The following is a 25,594-nucleotide window of genomic DNA, read 5'->3' on the forward strand; positions in this document are numbered from 1 at the left end:
CAGTAGTCGATGCGGGATGTGACAAATGAGTGGACCAGGATTTCGGTGCTGGACTGGGTCAGTGATGGCCGGAGTCTGGAGATGTTGCGGAGGTGGAAGAATGCAGTCCGGGTGATGCTGGGGTGTGTTGGGATTTGGTAATGATGGATTTGGAGCCGATGAGCAGGGCCTCAGTTTTATTGCCGTTTAGCTTTAGGAAGTTCCTGCTCTTCCAGCTTCGGATGTCATCAAGGCAGGTGATGAGGGAGGTAGGAGGGATGGCAGCGGTCGGTTTAGAGGAGATGTAGACCTGTGGCTTGTTATGGCTTTATGAACTTCCTCCACAGGAAATGTGGTAAGGAATAATAATGGAATGTAATAACTTTCGTCTCTCGGCTATAAAGTGGGATCAAAGTGGTGCTGTTACCCGAGAATGAAACAAAATAACTTTTGTCTCTTGGTTATGTATTTTACATTTGGAATAACTATAATATGTAATATATGGTAATCCATTTTTTTCTGCTCGATGAAAACTAAATTAATACAACTACGTGCAACCACAGACAGGATATTCGTGGGATGCTGCGAACAGCAGACTGTCAGATCTCATGTGACTGCAACAGCATGACAGAGTTTCAGCTGCAGGCTCGTCTTCTTCAGGATTCTGATCAACTTGATTTCCCGCAAAATCGCAGAAAGCAAGAGCGGGTTGTACGTCATCTCCGGAGGCCAGCAGCCAATCACAGCCCAGGATTCTCTGAGTCCGGCTCCTATTGGCTCACGACTGACTACTGCCCTGTTGTTCAGTACAAATTGAAGGAGTCCACACCGACAATAAATTACAGATAGATAATTAATAATTCTGTCCAAAAAATACTCTCACCAGCTCCGCCATCAAACGATATTCGTTTCCATGACCTGTGAGTCTCTGGCGTAACGGAGGTTCGTGTTCTAGTTCACCATGCTAGCATCGCTAGCTAACTAGCAGCGGCTCGTCGCCTCCTCTTCATCTTCATGGCTCTCTGCTGTTGAGTCGGCTGGAGGCTAACTAATTAATGCCATCGGCCAGAGTGGGTTGCCTTTATTTATGCCCTATGTTCACAACACGTCGACTTTAGGAGTATTTTAGTGGGTTAATCGTGGTCCGAGTAAACGAACCGGACACTGCGCCGAGATACCGAACTAAACATGTTAGCATTGGGCTTTTAGCCGAGCTAGCTAGCACGAGCGTTTGCCAACGGGCTAACGTGCATTAACACCGTTCGTGCCGCAAGAACGCGCGTGTTAACGTGTGCCGTTGTGTCCACGCGCAGAACTCAGGTCCTATTATGAGTGGGGCCAGTTGCAAAGCTAACGGCGCCGTGTACCCCGCCTCGTCGGCGGTGATGAACTCTGTGAAGAAGCCGAAGATGGAGCAGATCCAGGCCGACCATGAGCTCTTCCTGCAGGCCTTTGAAAGTGAGATTTTAAACACTCTTCTTCTCTTTGGAATGAAACTCATTTTTTCTCTCCCCCTCCTCGTTTTTAGAACACCAGAATAACTTTCCCACACATTCAACAGGCTTTGAGTTCCCCGCTTAACTTTACCGGGGACGGTAGTTTTCAATAATGTCTTGTGGCTGACGGGCCTCCATCGTTCAACTCGGCCTCCCTTTTATATTGTTTGTTTTGAACCAAGATGGACCTCACGAGCCAACTGTATTATGGAAGTAGCCGTTATCAGACTGGAAACGGATTCATTGTTTCATATATTTTCAATTATTTTACCGTTGATGAGTGTTTTGACTGATCGGCCACCACCTGTTAACACCCCTTTTATTTGGGGCATATAAGCAATGCTAATTGATGGAGTTATTTTCTGACACTGACAGCAGGCTGATGGAGGAGGAGCACTCTGTAAAACAGAGTACAGACCCTCCATGCCCTTTTTTACAATTTGTTTTATTATACTTCTGCTCATGTTTCAGATTTTAGTGGGTTCTTGGTTAAACAATAAAGTTATTCTGAAAACATAGAAATGTGATAAATGTCACAATAACACCGTTTCTATTTCTAGAACCAACTCAGATATACAGATTCCTCCGCACAAGGAATTTGATTGCAGTAAGTGAATTGCTGTCCTATAATTTATTTTAAGTTATTATATTGAATAGCCCACGAAAAAGAAGTGATGTGATGGAATTCCCTTTTCTTCCCTTTCCAGCCCATATATTTGCACAGGACGCTCACCTTCATGTCTCACAGAAATGGCCGATCAAATGCCAGACGGTATGAGATCTGATGTGTTTTCAGATGATGATGTTTTTAACGAATCTTGTTTAGTTCTGCCACTGTATTTATGACTTGTAATCCTCCCTCTCAGGAAAACATTCAAAGTGGATGACATGTTGCAGACAGTGGAGAGGATGAAAGGAGAGCAGGATTCTCTAAGGTAACATGGCTCCACCTCTTTTTTATTTTTTTGCTGTGTAGTTTCTTTTAGACAAAAACACCAGCGAAACCGTATTGACATAATTTATCACCATTCATATTAATAGTTGGAGCTCTTGGTATTACCCGATTTAACCTGTACATTTTTCTGTTGGTTCTTCAGTTTGTCATCACATCTGCAGTTAACCTTCACTGGGTTCTTCCATAAGGATGGTAAGCAGATTTTACTTGAGTGCTTGTGTGTAGCATATTTGTGCAAAGGGAAATGCTTACAAATGCATCCAGAATGGGCTGAGTAAAGAAGTTTTGTGTTGTCTTTTAACTTATAGTCATATTCTGGCTGCCATCAGACCAATAACCTGTTGTTACCTGGATAGGGACTAGAGAAACCTGGATATGCCACCTGGAGTACTCTAATAGAAACCTGGATATTGTGGCATGACATTAAGGACCTTATTCAGGTTTCGGATCATTCTGTTGGTTCACAACATGGGGGCTGATATGGTGAGAGGTCAAGATACAAATGCATGCAGAAGATCAGAAACCTGGATACTATCCAAATTATGGGGACAGGATTCTCCATCTAAGATCAAAACTTGGAATAAAACAAAAAAAAATGTGACATAGTAAAAATAAACAGGACATTAGTACACATGTCAGTATTGCTTACATACAATAATAATACTACTAGTGACAGAGAGTAGACTGTTTACCTGTTGGTGGCCTGAAAACAGACAGGTATTGGTAGGTTGTTATTAAAACGAGGACACGCAGTGTCGTTCTCAGACAATGTTTTATATACCAATAGAGCGTCAGACTTGCATGGAGACTACGATGAAAGTCATGTGTGCTTCAGTTCGATGTTATCTGGGATTTTGTTGTAATGAAAATTGGACAAAGGGATTGACACCCTTTTTTTTTTTGCCATACAGAAAAGCCATCTCAGAATTCAGAAAATGAACAAAGTTCGGTGTCCTTAGAGGTGCTACTTGTCAAAGTCTGCCATAAAAAACGCAAGGTAAAGCAGCAAGTAGTTTAATCTTCCTTACGAGTGATTGTTTTTTTCAAATTTAAGATTGTTTTTTTAAATATATATATATATATATATATATATATTTATTTATTTATCTACTTTTCTTCAGGATGTCAGCTGCCCAATAAAGCAAGTGCCTACAGGTAAAAAGCAGGTGCCTTTGAATCCAGACAGTAACCAAACCAAGCTTGGATCCTACCCTTCCCTCCTGGTCTCCAGCAACGAGTTTGAGCCCAGCAACAGCCACATGGTGAAGTCCTACTCGCTCCTGTTCAGGGTGTCGCGCACAGGACGGAGGGCCGCCAACGGTCTGGTCAACGGAGAGGCCAACGAGAACATTGGTAGAAGACAAACAACCCTTCTGGTTTTTACAGCACAAGTTCAGTTGGCATTGGGCTGAATTATTTAACAGTTCATTTTGTTATGAGCGCAGAATAGGGCGGCTATGATCGCTTCGAACTTGGCCACAGCAAGCCGGCTGATTGCAAGGAGCCAGTCTTCGCCCGGGCGCCGTCATCTGAATAATAATGGTTTGATATGGAATTTCTCACTCTATTTTGTGTTTTTATTCAAAGATGTAATCGACACTCCGAGTAGAAAGAAGAGAAGTTCATCCCACAGAGAGGAGGGAGAGACCACAGAGACCTTCGTCGCACAGATGACTGTCTTTGATAAGAATAGGTAAGGTTTTCTTTCAAGATTTAAGATCACTTTTTCTTGCCGTTCCTTTGACCGTGCCTGTAAAAGTCACTGCTCTTGATTGGCTCTGTGCAGGAGATTGCAGCTGCTGGATGGGGAGTACGAGGTGTCGATGCAAGGGATGGAGGACAGCCCTGTCAGCAAGAAGCGAGCTACATGGGAAACCATTCTGGATGGAAAGGTAACCGTTTGTTCATGTCTCTGCATGAAGCGTGTGAGCACTCTCTCTCCTCTTTGGCTGCATCTGGATGCCGCGTTGGGCTCTTTCATATCTTTAGGATTTGTTGTCTACTCCACATCCCCTCATCGCTGACCCTTCCTCCGTATGACTGTCCCACAGAGACTGCCACCATTTGAGACTTTTTCTCAGGGACCCACATTGCAGTTCATGCTGCGTTGGACAGGCGATGCCAGCGGAAAGTCCACTGCCCCCGTGGCGAAACCCCTCGCCACGCGCAACTCCGACAGCTCCAGCCCCATGGAGACCAGAACCAGCAACCACCGAGCTGCTCTCATGGGTGAGTGCGAAGACGCCACAGGCTTTTATTAAGTGCTGCTTAAGTCTTCATTAATGACACCAGAACATTCAACCAGAATCATTGATTTATTTTCCTGCCAAAAAGTCCTCCAGTGAGTCATCGCTGTCCAGTCCTTTTTGAGACTTGCACTTTGCTCCATGAATGTGACGGCAACATGACATGTCACTCTTTTGAATAAAGCCCCCTCTCACCCGAGTCATGTTTCTGTGTAAGTCATGAAGTATTTATGAATATCAAGCAAAATGTTTGCAGACTGCGAATGAGCAAATAGGAATCGCATGAATCATTTTGATCTCTGTTTGGGCACAGTTCTTTAAACATAATTAATGAGGACATTTATAAAAAGATGTATGGTTGTCTTCAGGTTTGCTTGCTGTAGGCAAGTGAGAAGCCAGGTCAAGTCTCAGCTCATGATGCTTTGATGGTCATTAATTAAGCAACAGATAAACATTCAAATCAATTCAAATGTGTTTTCAGTGATGCATCCCATGAGAGACCTGTAAACACTCAAATCCGTTTACATTTCCTGTTTGAATGTCAAAGGGCCGTTTTATAAACGGGTAGATGAAGTCAGATGTTGCATGTTCCCTGTATGAAAAAGGCTTTAGCAACAGTGATATGTGTGCGCTTGTTATTTAAAATCTTCATGTTCTGGGCCAAACGGTGCAATTTCTAAGTTTTTCTCAAATTCCACGTTGACTGTATCAAATCAATATGGTGATTCTCCCAAGAAATAACCATCTCCGTCTGTTCCCGTCAGCAGTGAAAGAGTCGGTGAGCACAGACATTAAGACGAGGAAAGAGCAGGTCCTGTGTGAGCCGCGGCAGAAGCTACGTATATTTTATCAGGTACGTCGCTCTACAGTCAGACGCACAACTGGGCTGGGATGCTGAAATGCAAAATGTTTGTTTCGTCTAAACATTTTTTAAATTTTTTTTTAAACCTGTTTGGAATTAGTCACATTTCTAGACCGTAGGAAGAACACGTTGCCACATCTGCTGGAGGTTGGCGCATCTGGTTTACCTTGTAACTAACGAGATCTGTCCGTGTTTAGTTCTTGTACAACAATAACACACGGCAGCAAACAGAGGCAAGAGATGACCTTCACTGTCCCTGGTGTACCCTGAATTGCAGCAAACTCTACAGCCTGCTCAAACACCTCAAACTCTCCCACTCCCGCTTCATCTTCAACTATGTGGTAAGGAACCGGGTGTCGGGGTTAGCGTCTACAAATGTAAAATAGAGTGGGATTTTCCTTTTTTTTTTAAAAATAACTTCTCTGTACTGCACATATCAAACTCTCAACAGAGATGAGAACAAAGCAAAATGACTCACTTGTTCGAGTGCTCAGTCATAGATTTCAGGCGCGGTGACAGAAGTAGCTGAGTGCTTCTTTCTCGCCTCTGTTGAGAGTTGCACATGTGCAGGATGTACGAATTCGTGGAGAACTCTTGTTTCCGTGTCTGAACAGGCTCTCCTTTGAGAAATCACACTTCTCACCTCTCAGTGCAGTGTTCCCCTTAATTTCATTAAGTGTCGGGCCAATTTCCTGTATGAACTTCACTGATGTTTTTTTGTTTTTTTTAAATGCGCAGCCTCACCCCAAAGGAGCAAGGATAGACGTGTCCATCAATGAGTGCTATGACGGATCATACGTTGGCAACCCTCAGGACATCCACAGCCAACCCGGCTTTGCTTTCAGCCGCAACGGCCCAGTTAAGAGGACCGCTGTCACTCACATACTAGTTTGCAGGTAAACTTGAACCCTGTTCAAAAAGCAGTGTTTGAACCGGAGCCTGCCAAGCAACGTAATTAACTTGTTTGAATGCACTTCAGTGAATTGTTCATGAGCAGTAAGCTGTTTGAAACCTATTTAGAACAGGGGATGTGTACAATATCATATACAAAGAAACCCGCGTTGAGGTTATTGAAGCATCATCTAACAAATGAGAACAGGAAAGGTGTGAAATACCAGTGTTCGCCCCCCTCCCCCTCCTCCTCCAGGCCCAAGAGGACTAAACCGAGTCTGTCCGAGTTCCTGGAGTCCGAGGACGGAGAGTTGGAGCAGCAGAGGACGTACGTCAGTGGACACAACCGCCTCTACTTCCACAGCGACAGCTGCATGCCGCTCCGGCCCCAGGAGATGGAGGAGGACAGCGAGGACGAACGGGACCCGGAGTGGCTCAGAGAGAAGACGGCCACGGTGAGAAGACTTTTTTTTGCTCGTTGCGTCCTTTTCTGTCTGAAGTGAAACCCTGTAAATCTGAACTACATCTGCTTGGTGGGGTTTGTTTTTACTGCCCGTCAGTCACATGGTGTCCTTTCTCCAGGTTGCTCTGCAGTGTGCCGAGATGTCCCGCTTGTGTCTCCTTAATAGATGTTCAACCATTGTATATTTCTGGCACTCTGTAAATTTACTATGAACTCCCTGTACTTTGTGGCATTTTATCTGCTGTATCACTAATATTTCTACTTCTAAAGGGAACTTTATAATGAGCCTGTGTTACGGAATAGCACATTTATAGTGACCGTACTCTCGTTCCCCATAAATAACTTAAAGCTAAAGCCAATCGGAAATGCTTAAAATGAATTGGTCATCATTGAAATTGTTCCATTGCCCTCAAGACCAAGGTTTTAAACACGACATGTGTTCTACCGCTCGGACGCCGTGGGCGTTGGCCCCTCTTCAGGGTTGTGGTGTCCTGTGTCACCAGAGTTGTATTCTAATTCTTTTTTTTATTTTTTATTAACATACAGCAACTGGATGAGTTCACCGACGTCAATGAGGGAGAAAAGGAAGTGATGAAGCTGTGGAATCTACATGTCATGAAGTACGGGTACGTGGGAAGTAGTAGACATCGCTCCATCAACAGAGAAGTAGTCCTGATGCCGAGATTCAAAGCAGTGGCGTTGTGCACTGTGTATATGTACGCAGCTTTCATTTGGATGGGGGAACTTTCCTAAACTCTGAAGGGGGTTTGATTTTGGATTGAAAAGAAACTCAAAGCACTTAGAAGTCCACTTGCAATCTCAGTATGTGTGATGGAGCTCTGTTTACTCCCCTATGCAGGCGTTGTTCTGTATTGTAGTCCCAGCTACACACGTCCCCATCCACCTATTTAACCTCTAGAAACTAAGCCCTTCTGTGCTCCGCTGTGCCCCCCTGTTGTAGTTTCATTGCAGACAACCAGATGAATCAGGCCATCATGCTCTTTGCGGAGAACACCGGCGCTCACATCGTCCGCCGCAACCTCTGCCGCAACTTCCTCCTGCATCTAGTCAGCATGCACGACTTCAACCTGGTGACCACCGCCACCATTGACCGCGCCATGGCCCGCCTACGGCAGATCAAGGAGGAGCTCCCGGACGCCGAGGAGGAAGAGCAGCAGCAGGGCCAGGCTCTGGTTTCAGCAGGGGCCTGCAACGGCAATTCCATCACCTCCACTGGTGGGAAACAGGGCAAGAGGACAAAAAGCGCACTAACGGACTGATGATGGATGGATGAAACAACGATTGTCGTGTTTTTTCTCTCTCTTTTTCCCCCTTCTTTTCCTTCTTCAAATGAACATTACCAACCCTTTGGTGCTTAGATAGGTGCAAGAACCGGAGGATCTGACCAGAAGCAGAATAGTACACAAGGTAAACAAGTTTTCGGAACTTGAGAACTGAACCAAATATGAACAATATAGAAGTGAAACACCGACATTCGCACAAAGCAGGAATTTGAGGACTCGTTGTAAGTCGAACCTACATAATACGCATTTTGTAGGAGCCACTGAAGTGTCTGTCTTTGGGCGAGAGCCTGAACAAACAAGAGTCCTGGTGTTGTTTTGGTATGTTCACGTCGGAGACGACTGCCTCAAGACTACAGTTAACAATGTACTGGTAACGTCACTCTTGATTATTTGTACACAATAATCTTGTTGATCTTATCCTTTTAGCTGATTATTTTTTAGCACTTGGAGTGTTTGTATTTAGAAAGCTTACCTTTTTAAAAAAAAAAAAAAAAAAAAGTTTCTTTTTATTTTGTATTCATGCTGCGCCAAATGTTAAATGCAGCGTTTCCACTGGCGTCAGTGGAGAAACTTTAGTGGGTTTGATATCACTGTTGTGTGACACTTGACTGGTCATACAGTTACAGTACAAACCTACACTATTGGCGTCAATGTCTAGAGTATATAAAGCCTGCTAAGCTTTTGTTAGGACCCCTTAACCTGGATTTTGGGTTTTGCTGGTAGGATGCCATGACAATAGTGATATACTGTCAGCTTTGGATCCCAAACAACAGAATAAATTCTGATTTTGGGTCCATGCTGTAAAAAAACGAACACAAAAAAACCCAACCCTACTCATCACCCCCTCAGCCTTTTAGCCTGCATTGATGAAAGCCAGGAAAATACTCCTTTTTCCGACTTTTTATCCCAGAGACAACCAGCAGCACGTTGCATCGTGCAGAGTGCACCGCATTTTCCCTTCGCCTTTTTAAGTTTCTTGTCACTTTCAGGTTCGATCATGTTGCAATCACGAAGTGTTTTTGATTTCCCGACATGGGTTTTAAGTATTGACAGAATTGTGTTCACGTGTAATCGCATCAAATGTTGAGCCGTGCCCAGTTCTGGGTCCAATAACTAACTAGCAACTAATTGCAGTTCTTCTCTCAAAGCAATACGCCGTTTCATTCGATGGTTGGCTTTCAGGTCCAAGTCTGTTTGTCTGTCTCCTGTTCAGTGCAGTTTATGCCAAAGGCAAATATTTTCCCCCAGTCTCTTAGTTATGTATATTATTTAGCATCTTTTCTTTTGTTCATTCCATAACAAGTTGTTGTTTTTTCTTTATTTTAATAAGGAGGAAAAAAACAGCAGTTTTGTAGTTTCATCCGACTTTCTTGTGAACAACCAAATTAACAATATTGTTTTCCTTCCTCTCCTACTCGTGGAAGGTTTCTGTATTCATCTGAGGGGGAAAAGGGAGACATTTACCATTATTATCAAAACACCCTGTTTAAAAAATGTTCACTGTACACTCTGGCTAGGGGGACTTTTATATTTAAAGAAATAAAAGGAATTTGTCCTTATGTTGGCTGTAATGTTGTAGCCCTTTTGCACTCTTGCATCATTACACACTCTCCTTCATGGTCTCGGACCAGCAGTGACACTTGTCTTGAGTAACTCTTGTTTATACATTTTATATGAACAATTCATGCCCCACAAATATAGAATAAATATTTCACATACGGTCACCCAAGGCAACACTGAATATTTCATGCTTAATGAAACTGTGTCTCAAGTGAATACCAAGAGGAGAGGTAAACAATTAAACAATTAGTAACCCAAGTGCTAAGGGGGTGCGCCATCTTCCGTCAGTTTGCCTGTGATGGACACACTGAGGTGCGTCACGAATGTAAAAGCTGATGAAGTTAGTAAATGCTTCACACCACTACTTCTCGTTCCATCTTCAGTGGGAGAACATGACAACTTGGCCTCTGTCTCAATAAAGAGCATTTTTAGACTGACAATCTTTGTTCTTCTAGCTAATCCGATCCCGTCGGTGGTGAGTCCGATATTTTTATTGGCTTTTTTCTATTCTAAACTTGTGTTCTTGCCTTTATTTTATCAAATGTCCTCTTAATGTTTATTATAACCATAAAGTCTGAGGCCGATTATAAAAAACAGCTAAATCCAGACACACGAGCTACCACTCTGCATTTTAATCCAAATAATTTATAAAAAAATAAATGAGCGTTGAACTGGAGCCATGATTGTAGACGCAACTGTGTCCTTTATGGATACGTCACCTGAATCAGTTCAGCTGACTGTAAGAGCCTCCGTGTGATTTGTCCTACATACACGATCTTTGGCTCCACCCAACCAACGTCATTTAAACGTCATTGCGAAGCAGTTTTGGATTCAACACTAACCACAAGTTTGTTTTACGAGTTGCTTTAATGCACTTAAGCCGAATCACGCACAGGGAGCTGACGTTAGCGCGGTCGGTGTGAAACAACAATTGACACTTGCGTTTTGTTGTTGTTAGCGTCGCACACACTGACGTCACCGACGCGTCATGCGCGACACAGAGCGAAGCGCCAAAGACGAGAGTCTTTGAATGTGGAGTTCTTTGCGATGCCAAACAAACTCAAACGGACCAAGACCTGTAAAGACGTGTTGCCCCCGCGCGCCTCCGAGGTGGCGACGTTCAGAGGGGACTCGGCCTCGCTGGCAGCGAAAGACGCGCGTGCGGGCGCTGCCGCTGCGTGCGCCGCCTCAGACAGAAAAGTCGCACCACCCCAAGAGCGGAGAGAGACTTTCTGCGGAAAACACGCACACATCGCGCCAATCTTCTTGCGGAAAACACAGCACAGCGAAAGCAAATGGAGCGGCGACGGGAAGCCGGGTCGGCCGGTGGAGAAGCTTTGGGAACCGGGGCTCCCTCCCCAGGCGGAAGACGTGCAGCGGGTGAAAGGTCAGCGGTGTTTATCAACAGTCTCCCGGGGAGGCCGGCTGTCGACCTCGGCTCTGGGCAGCTGTCTGGAAGACATCCAGACGTCCAACCCAGCGTTTCCAGTCAGGACAGTGTTCAGCACTCTGCGGGAGAGAGCGCGAGGAAAGCCGCAGGATGTTGGACCCACAGGTGGGGATTGTTTTAGCAGTTATTATTCTGAATTTTGTTTTTCATTGTTATTCATCCAACTGAACCTGTGCTGTCTCCCCCCCTAGCAATAAATATAAGCTCCCCACAGAACCCCTTACAAGAGAAGAGGAAACGAGGGAACGAAAGCTCTGAGAGGGGCCCCAAACGTCTCAGGTCAAGTCTCGTTGTGGAGGAAGCCTTCAGCGTGGGTCCCTGTCTGGTGTCAGCTGTCCAGGAGGATCCCGTCCTGACGGTCAAGAAGCAGCACTCAAGGAGCAACAAGCTGAGTCGCAGACTGAGGGAGCAAAGTGGGAGCCCAGTAGACCCGGAGCCGCCCAAAACCTCCGGCATCCCCCAAAGAGGTGAACTTGTGATGTCTCGATTGCTCGTTGACATGTTTGATGCACTTTTGGAGAGCAGGAAATGAACTCTTTTGTCTAGATTCCAGTTTTGAGGACGTCCTCTGGACAGACAAATACAGTCCTCGGCATTCAAGTGAAGTCATCGGCAACTCTGCCTCCGTGAAGAAACTGCAAATGTTCGTTAAGTATAAGTAACTGCCTTCACCCTGTTCGCTGATGTATTTGCCTTGAGCATAAGCTATTGTTTTTATTTTTCTCAATGTAATTCAGTTGGTTGAAGAAATGGAAACTAAGAGCCGACCGTGACGAGAGGAGACGAGAAGAAAACAGCAACGGTATGTATGGGCTGGCATTGTACAGGGTCACATGAATAATATGGTTTCTAAATGAATAATTTTTGGGGTAACCAAGTGGCTTTTAAATGACTCTGGGTTTCCCGTGCAGATTCATGGGACTGTGGAGACTTCCAGGGTGAGGCCGGGCCAGAGGAGGGCCTGTGCAACACCGTGTTGATCACGGGACCCCCCGGTGTGGGCAAGACCGCCTCGGTGTATGCCTGCGCTCAGGAGCTTGGATTCAAGGTTGGGTGATTCGAACTGGATCGATATCTTTGTATCCGTCCTGCCAACCGTAATCCTTTTTAATACACTGCTCTGTTGCTTGCTCATTGGAATTGTGTCTATTGACTCTGCGATGATGGAGAATCCAGAAATACATTGTTTTTTCGAACGACTGCCAAATGGCCACACAATCAAAGCGGGTTCCATTTTTAAATGTTACTATTTTGTGGCCCTTATACCCGAAGAACAAACCATGAGCTTCAGAGGATTCTAGACTGCTTTTACAGTAAAGAATAATCCGGACACCACACTTTTAAATACGAGGAATTATCTTACGTTTTTGTCCGTTTTCTTTTCAATTGAAAAGGTATTTGAGGTGAACTGCTCCTCGCAGCGCAGCGGCCGCCATGTTCTGTCCCAGCTGAAGGAAGCTACCCAGTCCCACCTGGTGGAGATGTCGGGGAAGGACCCACTGAAACCCACATACTTTAACAACTACGCCATCAACAGCTGCACTCCGAAATCTGAGACTTTACCTGGTATGACAAATGACATGGAGCTCATTGAAATACAAATAATCATAAAGAACAGTTTTGTAGGAAAGGTGAAGTGTTTATGGCGTCAGGTTTGTGTGGTGTTTGCATCTGTAGACGGTAACGGAGGCCTCGCTCTTCAGGCGTTTGTGTTCTTTTCTTCAACAGGCAAAGCCGTGCGTCCCAAAAATGTCACCTCGACCTCAAAAAATAGAGCAGCCCAGAAGTTTGGCCACTCGAGTCGCAAAGGGAAACCCCGTCCAGCCGCGGTCACTCTGGCCAACTACTTTAGGGTGAAGGCCAAAGCGGATCACGTTCACGCCGGCGGTCCGGCGCCGTCCGACAAACTGGACGGCGAGGGATCGGGCAACCCGTCGCCGGGCTCCGATCCAGTGGCGCCAAAGAACAGAAAGACGGCCACGTCACTCATTCTGTTTGAAGAGGTAAACCACCTGAAAGCCCCCACACTGCAAGACATATCGTTTCAATGGATATGAGACCACGCACACAAACGTTTGGTCTGGTTTGACCCTCACCCCCCCCCCCCAGGTTGATGTCATATTTGATGACGACGTTGGTTTCCTCGCAGCCGTCAAGACTTTCATGATGACCACCAAAAGACCAGTCATCTTGACCACCAATGGTAAGTGCACACGCCGTGTAGTTTAGAGGAGAAATAGATTTAAGGACGAGCTGCGACGCAAAATGACTGTCATCCTTAGATCCTTCCTTCAGAGAGAGATTCAACTGCGGCTTGGAGGAGCTCGTTTTCAAGACCCCGTCGGTGGTGAGTCCGATCTTTATGTCTGCACTCTGGGAAATGCTTTTGTCTTTCCTCCGGCAGCGCAAACTTTGTCTTGTAAAGTTTGCGCCGGGCCCGGCTGCTCAGTGTACTTCTAAAGGCTCCCAACATGCAGAATGGAGCAAGAGTTTTGACGTGAACCTACTTTCCATCTATGACTCCAAGGTGAACGTCTGTAGCTACCTGCAGCTGGTGGGTTTGGCTGAGAGCGTGCGACTGGAGTTCCACGACGTGAGCAGCCTCCTCCGGCTGTCCGGGGGCGACGCCAGGCGCTGCCTGCTGCAGCTGCAGCTCTGGGTGAACGGTGGCGGGGGGCGGTCGTCTCTGAGCGGAGGCTCGCTTGAGGAGGCTACTCGTGTGCGAATCTGTAAGTTGCACTAAATAAATAGACATGGGTTTTGTTTCCAAAAACACAACAAATTTGCGGAATTATATTTCCCCTCAACTAGACTCGAGTGTTACTGAAAGAGGAGACGATGAAGACTCCCAACAGCCTCGGTGTGACGCAGCCTGCACTGCCAGCATGCTGGGTCTCCACCATGTGACCCAACACCAACTTGTAAACCTTCTAAAGGCAAGTATTAATTCAGCTGACTTCTACATAATTGAAAAACGTAATTTGTCAATACTGTCTTAATTCTCCAGCGTCCGGTCTGGACTGAAATAGACATGAACAAGCTCCTGAGGCTCCTAGCTGAGAGCTGGAGAGGAGGCGTTCCTCTTCTGTACTCCAACCTGGAGATTCTTCTGCCCATCGAGGGGGCCAAGGGGACTTGTCCCAGTCTGCAGAGGGAGCTGGGACCCTCTGACAGCGATCCTCACGTCAGCCAGCTGGAGGGAAATGTCACTGGAAGGGCACCAGCCACCGGAAGGGCACCAGCCACCCACAGCAGATCTGTTAAGGCATCTAGACTTGGCAGAAGGAAATGGATCCCAGCAACGTTGGACGCCACATCGTCTTCCAGTGTGACGCAACATCCTCAAAGAGCGGCCTCATCGCCACAGAGGGCCGCTAGTTCGAGGGACGAGACGGAAGTGGTGACCGGCGGTTTGGATGCCTTGACTGACTTCTTTGACCTTGTGTCGTACCTCGATTCCACAACACCAGCTGCCGTGGCGCCGCTCATCTCGGGCCCGTTTGTCTGGACAGGAGCTGAGATTAAGGACGGCTTGTTAGATGAGATGCGCGAGGACGTCGAGGAGGAGGTGGGCAGGATTTTGAGCCAGGAGAGGATGTTGGATATTCAGGCGGCTGTTGAGGGATTGGGGTGTCACAGGTGCTGTTGGCAGATGTCGGAGGCGTTGACCGAAGCTCAAAAAAAATACAGACGGGAGCTGGGAGACACACGGTGGGGAAGGCTGACGGAGGGACTATCCGCCTCTTCAAAAGGACGGAGCCTCACCTTTAGCGCTCATCTGCCGTGCGCGCCAGGGTGAGTCTACTCTCCATCTCAGATAGTTACCCTCCGACACTTTTGACTGAAAATACCGGTGTCTCACCACCGCTCGCACGTCCCTCCCCCCTCTCCCCCTCCAGTGTGTCCAAAAGGAGGTACGAGCTGAGCAGGACCCTTCTTGGCAGTTCGTCCTTCAGCCTGCTGGGGAACAGACGAGCGGTCGGTGTCGACTACATGCCGGTCCTCCGCCACATCTGTCGCTTGCAGAGAGCACAGGATCAGAAAGAGGAGCCAGTCAGGTGAGGCCACAATACGGATTTAAATAACAGTTGGTAGAAGTAGTGAATCATTTAGAACAATTGCACAGTTTAAAAAAATAAATAAAACGTTGACGACATTAGGGTGACGGTGAAGGAAGACACACTGCTTCCGTACTAAATCACCTTTTAGTTTGAGATCCAACTAATGTTGTAATTAGGTCTTCCAATTGAATAATTGTAGGATTCAAATGATTTGTCCCCCCATTAGGAGTCTGAACTACCTCAGCAGCACACACCTCGGCCTCTCAAAGTCAACTATTCAACTCCTGGCTGAAGATTTCTCATAGAGAACCTCATGTACTACCTCACCATACTCCAGTCAGTATTGTTTAGTGTGCATTCATTTAACCTGAATATTGTCGCCATCTAAGTACTGTCAAATTCATTTTATGCAGTTGAGACAAGAAATGTTTCATTTACGTGTATGTTTTTTTTTTTTTAATTGTGGAAAGTAAAATAAAACTATTTTTTTAAAGGATGTTAATTTTTTTTAAGAATGTAAAACACTTTCATTGTTGTCCTGATGTGAATCAGAGTGAAACAGACCGTGGGAAGATGGCAGACAGCATTTACTTCAAGTGTCCAAATCAAACATCTAACAAAGTATTCAAGACTTTAAAATGTGCCGCGAATAACCAGCAAATCTGTTCCAGGAGGTAAATGTTGGGTTCAAGTCCAAAAGGGCTTAGGGTGTCATGGTTAGAGACGGTTCCACGTGGTGGTGGTGGTGGCGGCGGCTAACTGGGAGATTCACTGAGGAGCTCGTAAAAAGTCACCGCCTGGAGCAGAGCGTCACAGAGTTCCTCCCCTCCTCTCCTGCTGCCCATCTGGAAAGAATTCCTGTGCCTCATCAGCAGCTCGGGGGGGAAGTTTATCCTGGGAAGCTTCTGAGTCACCGACTCGATCATCAGCTGTCGCACTGTCTGAGCGCCGCTGGTCCGCGACTCTCCCACCATGAGTCCGAAGTGACGTCCCACAGCGGTGCGCATCATGTTCAAAACTCTGGAGGGGGCGAGGGGGGAGGTAATTTGATTACCATCACCCACTTCAAACAGTTGCCACAAAGAGAATATATCTCTATATCCTAGCATAACATTTGTATTTATTTTTTAAATTGAGTTTGACTATATGGAACCAAAATATTGTACAAACAAACCTTGGAGGAATGTTTGACTCGGGTGGTACGTTTCTGGGCTCCAGCAGAGTGAACAACATGGCCTCCACAGTCCTCATGTGGGCCAGGATGGGGAACAGGGTCGTATTCTGAATAGAGATGGAGGATTTCTCAATGATGTAGAAGTCAGCTGGCGGGAGGAGCGCCACGGCCGCAGACACCTAATGGAAGAGAAATGACGGGATATTCTTTTGAGTTCCACGTTGATGTTAAAAAGGAGAAATTCAAACAATTGGACAACAGGTGTTCTATAGTTTCTCTATGAAAATGTAAATCAACTATTCAATAACATGAACTCTGGTGTTTATGCTCACATCATTCAAGTAGGCAGACGCCATGTATGATCCCTTCAGGAAATTTGGACAGTCCAGCTCTTGCCAATCCAGCACTGCCATCCCCCGGTCCACATGAGCCCAGGCGATTTTATCAGTCCCACATACGAGTGACACAACATTACTGGCCTCCTGAGGAAACAAATACAGAATCATGACAGGCGGCCAAACGACAACAACTGATCAGACAAACGCTGGATCCATCGCCTGGTTGTCAAATTAGATTGCCCAACACACAACGTGTCAAACGTCAGTTTATTGGTCACAGGAATTGCAGCACGGCGTGCGAAAGCAACTACAATATATTTTGTGGTTCACGGAGCGCTTGATCGAGAGAATTGGTGTAGAGTTTTAAAGGCTGGTTGTTTGCCATGCAAGGAGGGAAGAAGAAGAAGATCCAGCCTTTTTTTAAGAACTTAAACATACAGCGAGTCTCTACTTGGCCACCCCCCTCTCTAAAACTCCTGCCCAAGGGACAAGGACCTCACCTCCAGCCAGGACCTGTCAACTTCCGGCCTGATGAACTTGGCCAACTGAATCCTCACTTTCCTCTCCTTCTTCACCGGGTTGAGAATAGAGTTGAACACCGTGACGGCACTTTTGTGCTTCAGCAGCGGCACTTTCACCACGCTCTCCAGGGTCCTGAAGGGCCCGTGTTTAGTCCTGTACTCCACGATGTTGAGCGATTTGCGGCCCCTGAGGAGCTTCACGGCCGCCAGCTCCGACTGTGTGCCGGTGTTGAGCAGCTGGAGGATGACGACCCGCTGCTCGTAGGTGTAGCAGGCGTCCAGGGACCGGTTGTCCTCCTTGCAGGGATCCGAAGCAGAGGACAGGGTGTCGTTCAGGGTCTCGAAGGCCGCCACGGGGACTCGGCTCCGCCAGCAGCATGTGCACTGCAGGTACCGCAGCTCCAGCTCTGGGAGGCAGCCGTGCCGAGGGCGACGGAACAAGCCGACCTGCCCGGCATGCCGACCTGCAGGGAGACACGAGACGTGGTCAAATCAGCCAGCGGTCACGTGGAATAAAACCACAACTCGTGAGCAGAGGTCCCTCCAACTGTTAACTTAACGTCACGGTGAACGGCTGCCACTCAAAGGCTGTGTAACCTCAAGACTATAGTCTAAAACGGAAACACTACCATTGCCTGTATCAGTTAAACTAACGCTAGCTAAGTTAAATGAGTTAGCTTAACGCTGCTGGTCTGCCAATGAAAGAAACGTAGCAACGTACTCATCTGAGCGACAGACGACAGCAATCGCCTGGCGACCCACATCATTTTTTTAAATTCAATTAAATACTCGATTGTTTCATCTGTAACCTCATACAGGTTGCACAACGGTGATCTTTCTGGTTGTTGTCCGCCGGTTTTTAACCCGCCGGCGGGGAACAACAAACACCGCTGCAATGGTTCCGGTGTAGTGTGAAAGATCACCGTTTCCCTCCTGATAAAACAGTAGCACCTCACTCAGGGGTTAGGGTTAATATTTATTAAAAAATAAAAATAATAAAGGGTACACAAATAAAATCATATTTAAAGGTTTGGTTCAGGTTTGGGGGAGGGGACAGTATTCGACACAATGCCACGAGTCTTCATTGTGTTTACAGTCATTGCACTCATTCATATGCGCTAATGCAGTGTTGATTCAATTCAATTTATGTTGTATAGACCAACATTACACATTTGACTCAGAGTTACAATCTGTACACATACGACATCCTCTGTCTCACATCGGTTGAGTAAAAACTCCCCCCAAAAAAACTTTTAACAGCGAGAAAAAAGGGAAGAAACCTTCTGGAGAGCAACAGAGGAGGATCCCTCTACCATGATGGACAGAAGTACAATAGATGTCACGTGTACAGAATCAACACGTTCAAAGAATATGACAGAAATTATTCATACAATGAGAAGTAAGCATGATGAAAAACTACCAAAAATAACAGCAACAGTGGATATAGTAGAATTACAATGATAATGAAAGCAGTATTGGCAATACTAATTGCAATGCAACTAATAATAATAATAATAATGATAGTATCACTGGGTGTCAGGCAGGACCAGGGTCCAGATAAAACCCCAATTCATTGAAACCTGTGAGAAGAGAAAGCACTAAGACAAAGGAGCAACTTTAGTAATGTGCATGAATGGGGCATGAATACAGAAGTAGATAAAGAAGAGTAGAGAGGAGCTCAGTGTATCCTAAAACATCCCCCAGCAGCCTATAAGCCTATAGCAGCATATCAAGGGGCTGGACCATTGCAAACCTGATTCAGCCCAAACTATAAGCACTATGAAAGAGGAAAGTCTTAAGTCTACTCTTAAATGAGGTGACTGTGTCTGCCCCCTGGACTGAAAGTGGAAGCTGTCTCCATAAAAGAGGAGCTTGATAACTGAAGGCTCTGGCCCCCATCCTACTTTTAATGAGTACATACCAGTTATTTAAGTGAGGCTAGATTTGATATTAGAAACACCATTTATTAGTGTGCACTGCAGTACAATAAAATAGCACCACAGTCTACCAGATGTGGAAGATAATAACTAAATGATAGTAGTTGTTGCGTTTAACTCCAAAACACAGGGTTCATGGTCTAAAAAGACACAGTTTTCAACAAAAAGGTGGAAGCGTGATTGTGTTCGTATCTGTGAGCAACCAGAAGTTCAGGGACAAAACCGGAAGTGGAACAAACGATAAAAGGGGCGGGACTGTGTACAAGTCTTTAAAGGCCCTACACACACACACACATATACACACGCACACACACACACATACACACGCACACACACACACACACACACACACAGTGTCCGCATTGGTCTCTCTGAAAAGGGTTGAAGTTAAATGGAGCTCTGCTGGGAATTACATGAGGTCACTTCCATTTAAAAAAAGCTCTAATGAGTTGGGGGACAAAGCATTACTAGATGTTTTATAGAGAGGGTGTTTGCTTCAATGTAGCCTCCTATATAGTGAATAGATGTGCTTGTAATGTCTACCCTGCATTTTAATTATTTTAAATCAGTTACATTTGATTTTTTTATCAACAAAACCTCCCTTCAGTCAGTCAGTCAGTCCCCCTGTTACACAGTGACGTGAGCACCACTTCCTTTCTGTTATTTCTAGACCGTTTGTGTTGCAGAACAATGAACCTCATGATGCTGTGCTGGTAAGAGGAAATGCTGGGCCAGTGGTCACTGAGAAGAAGTTGTGTTTTTCACCTGCTGCGGAGCAGAGCAGCACGGAACCGTTCAATATGGAGTCTATAGCTAGCTGCTCTTTAATTGGGACGTGGCTGTCAATCTGAGCGAAGCCAACTAGCGTCCCCCATGGCCAGTGTGGACCGAAACAACAAAATGCTGCTCGATTTGGTGCGACAGCCCGGTAACAACACATGTGCTGACTGTGGTATTCCTGGTGAGTCCGATTCTTAACCACAATATATGTATTTAGATATGAAAGCCACATTGTTTTGATTGATTTCCAACAACACACGTTTTGTCAAAAACCACCATTTCTGTGTGAGTAAACATGTTGTAAGAATTCAAGTTCAAAAAATTATGAAAAAGAAAAGTAACGTGCGCCATCAGGCCACGTGATGTTTGTTAACAGAACTATCTCCAATGACATATTGCATAGACAAGTCATGTTTTAAAACTCATAAGCATCTTTCATAAGGGGAATTGGTGGCTGTTATGTGGTTTGCACTCATTATATGTGTGTGTGTATATATATATATATTATCATTATTATTATTATTATTATTATTATTATATACTTCCTTTTGCTCACAGAGCCTGACTGGGCCTCCTACACTCTTGGTATCTTTGTGTGCCTGAATTGCTCGGGGATTCATCGCAACTTGTCTGATATCAGCAAAGTGAAATCCATACGTCTGGATTTCTGGGACGATTCACTCGTACAGGTATCGTTTTGTAGTTTGTATTAATTTTATATGGCTAGCTAACAGTAAATAAAACAAGTGGGCCTTAATATTCTTATGTATGCATATCTTGTATCTATGAAAACATGTATGTAGGAACTAACATTAGCTTCTACCTAAAATTGTTATGATTGATATTGATAAATAGCACAGCAAGTAGAGGGAAAATATTTATTTTGGGGGGTGAACTGTCCATGTTCACTCTCTATCTTGGACAAGGTTATTATTGAGGAGTGTACTTTGATACTGTACGTGTTTAGTTTATGATGTCAAATCTACAAAAAAAACAAATTAATGTAATTAATAATAATTGTGTCGTTGTGACTTGTGGTATCTCCCATCTTGTGGTTTCAGTTCATGCGTGAGAGGGGAAATTCTTCAGCCAAGGCCATTTATGAGAAGTGTGTCCCGGCCTTCTTCTATCGGCCGCAGCATAAAGACTGCGTGTAAGTGACCGGCGCTCACCCTCCATTCCCCTCGTCAGCACAATGGCAGCGAAAAGTGAAGTGTATTTTTAGTAAATGGGTGTGGAGAGGTACAGAAAGAGGAACAAGGACTCAGTTGGTTCCCAAGGTGGAGCTTTCACTCTACATGAATTAGACTCCAATCAGGGACAGGTGGACACATTTTCTGGTATTTATTCAAACATTTATTCAAAAACAATAACGCTTTGTTTGTAGTGTTCTTAAGGATCAATGGATCCGTGCAAAGTATGAAAGAAGAGAATTCACAGGAGAAAACTACCCACAGCAAGCTTATTGCTCAGGTAATTAACTGCCGTTATATTAACATGGAAAAGAATATATGTTTTGTTTTATGATTCTTTAAGACGTTTAGTTGCTCTTCATCCCTTTTATTAATTTGATGTATCCAACCCAGACCTGTTTGAATCCACACTATGGAAAAAGGGCAAAGACAACAAACAGTTTTTAAAGAGGAGCTTCCTGCTGTCCCGGAAAGACTTCACCCTCAGATACTTTATTAAAGAGGATGTGAGTTTCGCCACATCATCATGTAGCCCTCGATGTTTTCTGAGCGTATATGGGTTACAGTCCAACTCCCTTTTGATTCTAATCTTGTGAAATCCTTCCCTCATCCAGTCCAAGCTTCCCAAAGCCGTCATCTCCATGAAGGACTTCAATGCAGTCTTCCAGCCGGAGAAGATCAGCCACGCCCACGGTCTGCAGATCTCCTACATGCACGACAAACGCACAAGGAATCTGTTTGTTTATCACGAAAAAGGACAGGTGGGCTGGAGGTGCACTTCAATGTCTTGCAGTACATTGGAGTCTCACATCTGAGGCGAGGTGTGCCTCAAAGACTAGAAGTCGAAAGTAGACGGATCACAACATGAACAGAACACCAACACTGTGAACTTAAGGAAGTTGTGCGGAAAATCTCCACACAATAGCATTGTGTTTTATTATTAACGTGTGTGCGTGTGCGTGTGTGTGTGTCAGAGTCAAATATAGCTTCTCTGTTCAGCTATCCTGGTTTTTAAAGCTCTCTTTTCACTCGTACACTGTCGTAGATGTGCATGGATGCAGATTATATCCTCCTGATATGCTCTCCAATATCTGATGCCTTGCAGGTCATTGTGTCCTTGTTCAACGCTCTTCGGGCGACACGCCTGGCGTACCTCCAGAAGAAACATCCCACTCTTCAAGACAATGATGTGAGACGAAATTTAAAAAAAAAAATCTTTAGCTTGGAGAGATTGTCAACATGCAGGTGCAGCTTTTGTTCAGTTAACGGTGTTACCTGCGTCTCTTTGCACAGTTAGTGCCTCAGATAACGGGACATTGCCTGAAGGAGGGGTACATGGAGAAAACTGGCCCAACGGTTCGTCAATTATCTGAGTTTGATCAATTTGATTTATTTATACTTTTTGTATCTCACAAATGAATTTGATCAATTCTCTGTGTGTGTGTGTGTGTGTGTGTGTGTGTGTGTGTTTTCAGCAGCGGGAGTCATTCAAGAAGAGGTGGTTCACACTGTGCTCGATGAACAGAAAGCTTCTATATTTTAAAAGTCCACTGGTAATTAACAGATAACAACCACAGAGTCCACAATGTGTGTGGAAACCATATTTGTGTGCATATTTACTACATTATTCAACAAGGCTAACACTTACAATACAATGATTATGCATTCAAATCAAATGCAGGCTGATATTTTGGGAGTGGACGACATTTTTCAGGAAAATACGCAGGCATTTAATTGACCTGATATGAAATGAAACGATAGATGATTTTCGCTGAGTGCTGTTGGTTGTCCCCGTCAGGATGCTACTGAGTTGGGTGCCGTCTTCATTGGCACGGAGAGCCACAGCTACTCCGCTTCAGAGAGCAGCGGGCGGAGCACGAGAGGAGGCCGGTGGCACTGCGGCGTCACGCTGCACACGCCGGACAGGGAGTTCGTCTTCATGTGCGAGCAGGAGCAGGAGCAGAAGGAGTGGTTGGAGGCCTTCAGGAAGGTCATCTCTCAACCTATGACATCAGAGGACTACGCTAGTAAGACACTGTGGTTGTCAATAACGGCCTTCCAGTGAGACATGTTGGAACCCACTCCTAACTCTTCCTTCCTTTCCTTCTTTGATATAGACGAAGCCACCATGAAAAGGAAGAAATGACCGGAGCAGTTGTACCTGTTGGTTTGCAGACGTTCAGGGTGCAAGAAGTCTTCATTTATGGAACAGACGGAAAACTTTTGCTTCCAAAAGATACTCCTGAACACAGCTGCTCGACACTACTTTGCACAGACTGTGATTACACCTTGCGTCACCTTGTGACCCCTTGAGAAGCGGCTGCTCGGAGGCTTGAGTGGATTGGATTGTCATTGCCAGAATATCACATCAAATAACTCTTTGCATTACTTTTTGAATACACTGGAGTAAAATATTGTATTTATTTTAAAAAAAATGCGAGAGTAAGTTTTAATGAACAATCTGCAATTGTTCTGTAGTTATTTTGTATTTCACTTAATTTGCACATTTTGAACAGATAAGTTTCTTTTTTTTCTTCCACACACCGTTTGATTTTAATTGTCTATTACGTTTTGTGAAAGCTTTTAATAATGTCTAATACATTGTATAGACAACTGATTCTTGCTTTTGCAATTCTTAACACCTGTGTTGTTCACGTTTGCTGATGTGGTGCAATTATGTAAATAAATGTGTGCTATGTCACAGTAATGTCTTACTTGTGTTAAGATTTAGACACAAAATGAAGTAGCCTCACAGTTGTATTAACGTCTGTAGTCAACAACTGACTGTCAAATTAAATACATTTTCAATAATATTATATATAAAATATGTGTCCATTTTCAAATGAAATTGGATGAATAATAAATAATACATACTCTAATAATAAATACATGTTATCACATTTCAAGTCAAACAATGCATGGATTTATGAATACATTACAAAAGTTTTTTGTGAACCTCAAAAGAGCATTTAGAGAACCTTCAGAAAATTATCTCTCAAAGTTCTTTTAATAAAAAACAACCACTTTTTTAGGTTTCTGCTCGAAATAACATACCCAAACTAAAAAGGGTGTATCTCTGCAACCACAAAGGCTATTTGAATAATGTTGGTGTTATAATAAAGGCAACCCATGTGATCTTTGGTTCAGATGTGTAAATATTAGTATATGTGTTACTGGTTAAGAGTAAATAAAGATGAAACACAGCACAAATAGAATTTTCAGGATGATTATCTCTTGGAAGGATGCAGTGCAAAGGTCTAAACCCAGATCATAGCACACTGTGTGAACAGTCTCTCTTTGACTTAAAAAAATTGAAGCAGAACAAAGTTAGAGAGGTTTTAGTACAGAGAATTTGGGCACCATCTGTGCAATTTGAATGTTCTCATGTACCAAACCATATATTGTATATTGTTGTTAGTTGGTGTTTAAGTTGTGTTAAAATGGCTTATTAATTATTGTAGCCTAAGTTCTCTTGTTTAATTTGATGTATGACATCAATATATTTGCTCATGTTCATTGTAATGTTTTACACAATTTAACCATAATGTGTAAATTTCCCCCCAATTGGGGGGCACGGTTTTTAAAAGGTTAAGTTTTTAGAAGCCCTACAGCCAGGCCTATTTTAGGGGGGCTTTAAATAATGTGGCATTATTGGCCATTAGCCATTTTTTTTGTCTTTAAACAATTGTTTCTGACATGCTACATATGTGCGTGCGTTCTGGTTTGTATGTTTTCTCCCCCTTCAAATTACAATCCAATAGCCCATAATCATACTTAACAATATAATCCCCGGACACTAGGACCTTGGGGAGGCTGCTGCGCTGACTCTTGACCTGTAAATCCAGGTAGTTACAGAAAGTGTCTGTCAGTAGTTTTAATGAGTGTTACCTGCTTACATTCAGGTTTACCTGTAAGTCCAGGTAGTTACAGAAAGTGTCTGTCAGTAGTTTTAATGAGTGTTACCTGCTTACATTCAGGTTTACCTGTAAGTCCAGGTAGTTACAGAAAGTGTCTGTCAGTAGTTTTAATGAGTGTTACCTGCTTACATTCAGGTTTACCTGTAAGTCCAGGTAGTTACAGAAAGTGTCTGTCGGTAGTTTTAACGAGTGTTACCTGCTTACATTCAGGTTTACCTGTAATCCCACAGATTGAACCAATCTATGAACTGTCAGAAACAATGGATATCAGGGGCCCCAAAAATGTTTTACCCGAGAGTGCCGCTCCCCTTCGGGCTTAGCCCTCCCCCCTTTCTTTGAATCCTGCAAACGCCCCTGCCTTCAGCAACACTTAAGGGAATGTTCCCTGGAGGTTTTCAAAGGTTTCTTTTGACCCCACTGAGCCAAATGTGCATGTGAGCTGAGTGTGGGCCCATTTCCCCCCCCCA

General features: G+C 44.6%; 4 protein-coding genes across 10 annotated transcripts; 3 read left to right on the forward strand and 1 right to left on the reverse strand.

The window, feature by feature from the left end:
* Positions 1–737: 737 nt before the first annotated feature.
* Positions 738–9,930, forward strand: suz12b (SUZ12 polycomb repressive complex 2 subunit b). Of its 4 annotated transcripts, none has more exons than XM_034539359.1 (17): positions 738–1,049; positions 1,293–1,437; positions 2,036–2,082; positions 2,183–2,247; positions 2,342–2,410; positions 2,573–2,622; positions 3,342–3,427; positions 3,552–3,783; positions 4,018–4,123; positions 4,217–4,322; positions 4,482–4,659; positions 5,441–5,529; positions 5,736–5,879; positions 6,277–6,434; positions 6,686–6,884; positions 7,439–7,512; positions 7,854–9,930. In XM_034539359.1, the coding sequence occupies exons 1-17, from the start codon at positions 1,035–1,037 to the stop codon at positions 8,170–8,172; spliced, it is 2,082 nt and encodes a 693-aa protein (XP_034395250.1). In that variant the 5' UTR covers positions 738–1,034; the 3' UTR covers positions 8,173–9,930. The 4 variants fall into 4 exon arrangements, with proteins under 4 accessions (XP_034395250.1, XP_034395330.1, XP_034395415.1 ...); XM_034539439.1 differs by having other exon boundaries at positions 5,444–5,529; XM_034539524.1 differs by having other exon boundaries at positions 738–921.
* Positions 9,931–10,472: 542 nt separating this feature from the next.
* Positions 10,473–15,728, forward strand: atad5b (ATPase family AAA domain containing 5b). Its single transcript, XM_034539239.1, has 14 exons — positions 10,473–11,311; positions 11,398–11,673; positions 11,753–11,849; positions 11,944–12,008; positions 12,118–12,254; positions 12,601–12,772; positions 12,935–13,209; positions 13,316–13,409; positions 13,489–13,553; positions 13,734–13,935; positions 14,018–14,142; positions 14,214–15,001; positions 15,106–15,264; positions 15,494–15,728. The coding sequence occupies exons 1-14, from the start codon at positions 10,804–10,806 to the stop codon at positions 15,570–15,572; spliced, it is 3,042 nt and encodes a 1,013-aa protein (XP_034395130.1). The 5' UTR covers positions 10,473–10,803; the 3' UTR covers positions 15,573–15,728.
* Positions 15,729–15,835: 107 nt separating this feature from the next.
* Positions 15,836–18,155, reverse strand: tefm (transcription elongation factor, mitochondrial). Its single transcript, XM_034539730.1, has 5 exons — positions 18,022–18,155; positions 17,280–17,764; positions 16,774–16,923; positions 16,442–16,620; positions 15,836–16,287 (listed from the first exon to the last, which is right to left on the reverse strand). Exons 1-5 carry the CDS (start codon positions 18,065–18,067, stop codon positions 16,023–16,025), a joined length of 1,125 nt encoding a protein of 374 aa, XP_034395621.1. The 5' UTR covers positions 18,068–18,155; the 3' UTR covers positions 15,836–16,022.
* A 1,383-nt stretch (positions 18,156–19,538) lies between these two features.
* On the forward strand, positions 19,539–23,917 carry LOC117738003 (arf-GAP with dual PH domain-containing protein 2-like). 4 transcript variants are annotated; one of them, XM_034544267.1, is made up of 12 exons: positions 19,539–19,655; positions 19,924–20,198; positions 20,576–20,706; positions 21,079–21,170; positions 21,405–21,490; positions 21,604–21,716; positions 21,825–21,971; positions 22,316–22,399; positions 22,504–22,566; positions 22,686–22,763; positions 23,009–23,237; positions 23,328–23,917. In XM_034544267.1, exons 2-12 carry the CDS (start codon positions 20,111–20,113, stop codon positions 23,354–23,356), a joined length of 1,140 nt encoding a protein of 379 aa, XP_034400158.1. In that variant the 5' UTR covers positions 19,539–19,655; positions 19,924–20,110; the 3' UTR covers positions 23,357–23,917. The 4 variants fall into 4 exon arrangements, with proteins under 4 accessions (XP_034400158.1, XP_034400172.1, XP_034400165.1 ...); XM_034544281.1 differs by lacking the exon at positions 19,539–19,655 and having other exon boundaries at positions 19,696–20,198; positions 22,686–22,708; XM_034544274.1 differs by lacking the exon at positions 19,539–19,655 and having other exon boundaries at positions 19,696–20,198; positions 22,689–22,763.
* Positions 23,918–25,594: the final 1,677 nt, after the last annotated feature.

Source organism: Cyclopterus lumpus, chromosome 1 (assembly GCF_009769545.1).
Source record: "Cyclopterus lumpus isolate fCycLum1 chromosome 1, fCycLum1.pri, whole genome shotgun sequence".
NCBI lineage: Eukaryota > Metazoa > Chordata > Actinopteri > Perciformes > Cyclopteridae > Cyclopterus > Cyclopterus lumpus.

Excerpts from the sequence above, each read along its gene's own strand:
- suz12b (XM_034539359.1), top strand. Across the intron at positions 2,083-2,182 it reads GCACAAGGAATTTGATTGCA|CCCATATATTTGCACAGGAC; the intron begins GTAAGTGAATTG and ends TTCCCTTTCCAG. Across the intron at positions 2,623-3,341 it reads TGGGTTCTTCCATAAGGATG|AAAAGCCATCTCAGAATTCA; the intron begins GTAAGCAGATTT and ends TTTGCCATACAG.
- atad5b (XM_034539239.1), top strand. The coding sequence starts at position 10,804 with ATGCCAAACAAACTCAAACGGACCAAGACCTGTAAAGACGTGTTGCCC. Across the intron at positions 12,255-12,600 it reads CTCAGGAGCTTGGATTCAAG|GTATTTGAGGTGAACTGCTC; the intron begins GTTGGGTGATTC and ends TCAATTGAAAAG. Across the intron at positions 13,554-13,733 it reads TTTTCAAGACCCCGTCGGTG|GTGAACGTCTGTAGCTACCT; the intron begins GTGAGTCCGATC and ends TATGACTCCAAG.
- tefm (XM_034539730.1), bottom strand. The coding sequence starts at position 18,067 with ATGATGTGGGTCGCCAGGCGATTGCTGTCGTCTGTCGCTCAGATGA. Across the intron at positions 16,621-16,773 it reads CGTCTGCCTACTTGAATGAT|GTGTCTGCGGCCGTGGCGCT; the intron begins GTGAGCATAAAC and ends CTCTTCCATTAG. Across the intron at positions 16,288-16,441 it reads GAGTCAAACATTCCTCCAAG|AGTTTTGAACATGATGCGCA; the intron begins GTTTGTTTGTAC and ends CGCCCCCTCCAG.
- LOC117738003 (XM_034544267.1), top strand. The coding sequence starts at position 20,111 with ATGGCCAGTGTGGACCGAAACAACAAAATGCTGCTCGATTTGGTGCGA. Across the intron at positions 20,707-21,078 it reads GGGACGATTCACTCGTACAG|TTCATGCGTGAGAGGGGAAA; the intron begins GTATCGTTTTGT and ends TTGTGGTTTCAG. Across the intron at positions 21,717-21,824 it reads GATACTTTATTAAAGAGGAT|TCCAAGCTTCCCAAAGCCGT; the intron begins GTGAGTTTCGCC and ends TCCCTCATCCAG.